At 28.7% G+C, this 3,293-nt stretch overlaps 1 protein-coding gene across 2 annotated transcripts in view; it reads left to right on the forward strand.

The window, feature by feature from the left end:
- Positions 1-401: 401 nt before the first annotated feature.
- The window catches only part of LOC106472840, a 3,723-nt gene continuing 831 nt past the window's right edge, over positions 402-3,293 (forward strand). Inside the window, exons 1-4 of one of the 2 annotated variants that reach the window (XM_022401379.1) lie at positions 402-520; positions 943-1,022; positions 2,021-2,126; positions 2,687-2,780. In XM_022401379.1, the coding sequence (XP_022257087.1) occupies positions 430-520; positions 943-1,022; positions 2,021-2,126; positions 2,687-2,709 (300 nt within the window). In that variant the 5' untranslated portion in view covers positions 402-429 and the 3' untranslated portion in view covers positions 2,710-2,780. Of the gene's footprint in view, positions 521-942; positions 1,023-2,020; positions 2,127-2,679; positions 2,781-3,293 lie in introns of both variants that reach the window. The other variant, XM_022401378.1, reaches the window with a different exon arrangement.

The raw sequence follows: 3,293 nt of genomic DNA on the forward strand, positions 1-3,293 counted from the left end.
TGTTTTATTTTAAAACATTTATATAATTCATGAGCTTGGAACATAGGTACTATTAACCTGTATTATATGTTCTTGTTGTGAATGTATCCGTATATAACTCTTCCAACCTGTAATATGTATAACGTCCTTTAACGGAGTGAAGCTTCCACAAGAATGAAGGTGTAGACAAACTGATTCGAGTCACGTGATCTAATTGTATGGAAGGAGGTGCCTGTGTTTGGTATAATCTCTCCGTTATTGGTCGTAACAAAACGCAGTTTGTACAATCCGGAAAGAGTAACGCACCGATTGGTAAATATCTTAGCAAAGTTCTGTTAATTTTAGAGTAATTAAAAATTAGGTTATATTATTGGCTTAAGGGTGTTGGATGAATGATATAAAAAGGGTTTTCTAAGCTGAAATATTCATTAAAACAGCAACGTTCTCAACATGAAAGTATTATTTGCAACTCTTGTTGTGTTCATAAGCCTGACGTTGACGAAAGGCAACATTATCGATATAGCTATGCAAATGATATGTAGTAAGTTCATTTTCAAATTATATTGGTGGATAAAATATTTAGTAATTGTATTACTGGAATAAATGTTCTCTTTTCATATCTCTACATAACCAGTATAAAAACAACGCAACAAAAAACTAGAGTAAAATATTAAAGTAAAATTTTATCATACACACAATTTAGTGCTGTTGCTATTTTCTGTAACTCTAAAAAGTCGAGAGTTAATTTTGAAAACTTCAACAGACATATTTGATCTGGGTTATACATTATCTTCTGGAATAATCTGAAGCTATACACTTTTATACTTAAAAATAATTTATAATAGGTCTGTAATAGGGCAAGTTCTTCCTTTTTTTAAATTATTAAAGTGTTTTTACGAATACTGGTTTGTAACATGAGAAAAATGTCTTCAGGTAAATCAAATATTTTTTTATTTCATGCAGAGATGAATGTTGAGAAGCCTGAAAAAATTAACGAGCTGAGAGATTGTATGGATTCAATTTTTAAAGAAAAATCAGATTTGGTTGGTATTTGTTGAATTATTTTTAATCGTGTTTCGGTAATTCATTGTAATTTGGCAAACAATATGTTGCTAACGTGAATGTGCTAATTTTAGACATTGAACAGATCTTGAACGTTGTAATTTTAATTTAATTTTACATTTCTTTAGTTATAATTGTCATTCTCTATCTTTGTATGAAGAATGTTATATACCTTAAGTTTATAAGTAGTAGATGTATAAATAAAGATATGCAAATTGTAATTAAAATTTAATTTATATTGAGGGTTAATTTGACCCATTAATGAAAAATCCTAAAAATCACAGTCTCCTGGTGGATCAGCTGTAAAATTATGGACTTATAAGGCTAAAATATGTGGTTCGATTCCCCACAGTGAGCAGAACACAGACAGCATATTGTGTTACTAAAGGTAACAAACAACATTAAAAACAAGTGTATTAAAACAACAACATTCAAGTAAGATAGAAATGTATTTTAATAACGTTTCTGTATTTTACAACCAGGAAAACTATTTATACAACGTTTCAAACTTGAAGTTCTAACGTACAGAAACGAAACATTTCCAATTTGTAACTGATATTTAACAAACTTTAAACTAGCAGAAGTAAGTCCTGTCAGAAACAGTAAATCTATTGTTCTGTAAACGACACCAAAATATTGATGAATATTTCCCCATATTGTTATATTTATACATAACTCACATTTATAGAACGGTGCGATACTACTTCCATTGTATTTTCTTTGTTTTAGTTATGTTTTTCATTCTCTGTCTTTGTTTGAATAATGCTACATACTTTCAGCTTATAAACAGTTGTTCATGTCTAAATAAACATATCAAGGTGATTGTAAACAAACAGAAGATAAAACATATTTGAATGTAGTTATGATACAATATAGGATAATTATATCTTTCTTGACTCGTTAATCTAAGTATACAATTAATTGTTATGAAAGCAAAGATGTAGAGTATAATATTAAATTAAGTATTTTTCGTCTCAAGCTTCCAGATGCAATTCGAGAATGTGATTTTGCAAAATTTCCGTACCAGAAGTATGAAGACTACGCGAATGAAATGTGCAAAGAAGAAAGATATGATGATCGTACAGGTGATGATGAACTATTATATATATCTACTCTTATATAATTCATTTCTGAAATATATTTACTTATTTATCTTAAAATGTTTTAAAATGAGCTATTACAGGAAAAAGTTCATTTTATAACCACCAGGATAATATACAGTTGATAGTTCAAATAAATGACGTTTCAGTACTCTAGAGACGCGGTAATTTGTGACCTTTCATTATGAGTTGTTGTTGTTGTTTCTGATATTAACAATGAAAATATAATTCAATAGATTTGCTTACAGTGTAGACTTTTGATATAAATTAATTTTGAAACTCTAAACAGATATAGAATTCAGGAAGAGAAGTCTTCAAACTCTGGAAGTGTGTTTAACTAACATATATATTACGGTTTGGAAGTTATAAAGAAGGGAATGAATGAAGTAAATTTATATTTACCAAGGACAGTGTTATATGTGATATCCTACAATAGACGTATAATTCAGTTCTGAAGCTTTAAAAAATTACATTTTATGCTTGTACAAACTTCCAATCTTGTAATATCTTACATAACATTAAGCCTTATTTATCTGAGTATGCAGGATGTCCAGAAATGCATCGTTGATAAATTTGCAGCAGTTCACGAGGATGTAGAATCTATACTCTCTGAAATGATTGACAAGTGTCTCTAAGGAGGTAAGTGAATAAGGTTAAACATACAATTATGTTAGCAATATATTAAACAACTATCTCTGGACTTGAACATCTTATGTGCTGAAAAGTGTATAAACATTATTATCTACAAGAACATCTAAAAATGTTTATAGTTTCAAATAACGTAACGTGTTGTATAACGGTTAGACTTTGTAGTAACTATTCATGTGTCAATTCCATAACTTTCACTTTAAGTAAAAAATACCATAACGATAAAAAAAATTCAAAATAATATTATTAATTAATATGTTTATTTCTGTTTCCGCAGCATAGCAAACTGGCGCTTTAATTATTCTTTTATTTTCTAAATTACATAATTTTATGAAAATAATTTTTGGTTATTACTAAGCACGGTAGTACTTAGTTTGTAGGGGTGGGCCAAGAAAAAAAATGGCAGCCGCATTCAATCTTATTATTCTATGATGTTTACAAATAACTGCTAAAGTTGAGTTATAGCCTTAATTGAACACCTAATTGTCATTATTGAGTGTTTCA

This window comes from Limulus polyphemus, unplaced genomic scaffold (assembly GCF_000517525.1).
Source record: "Limulus polyphemus unplaced genomic scaffold, Limulus_polyphemus-2.1.2 Scaffold5654, whole genome shotgun sequence".
In the NCBI taxonomy this organism is placed as follows: Eukaryota; Metazoa; Arthropoda; class Merostomata; order Xiphosura; family Limulidae; genus Limulus; species Limulus polyphemus.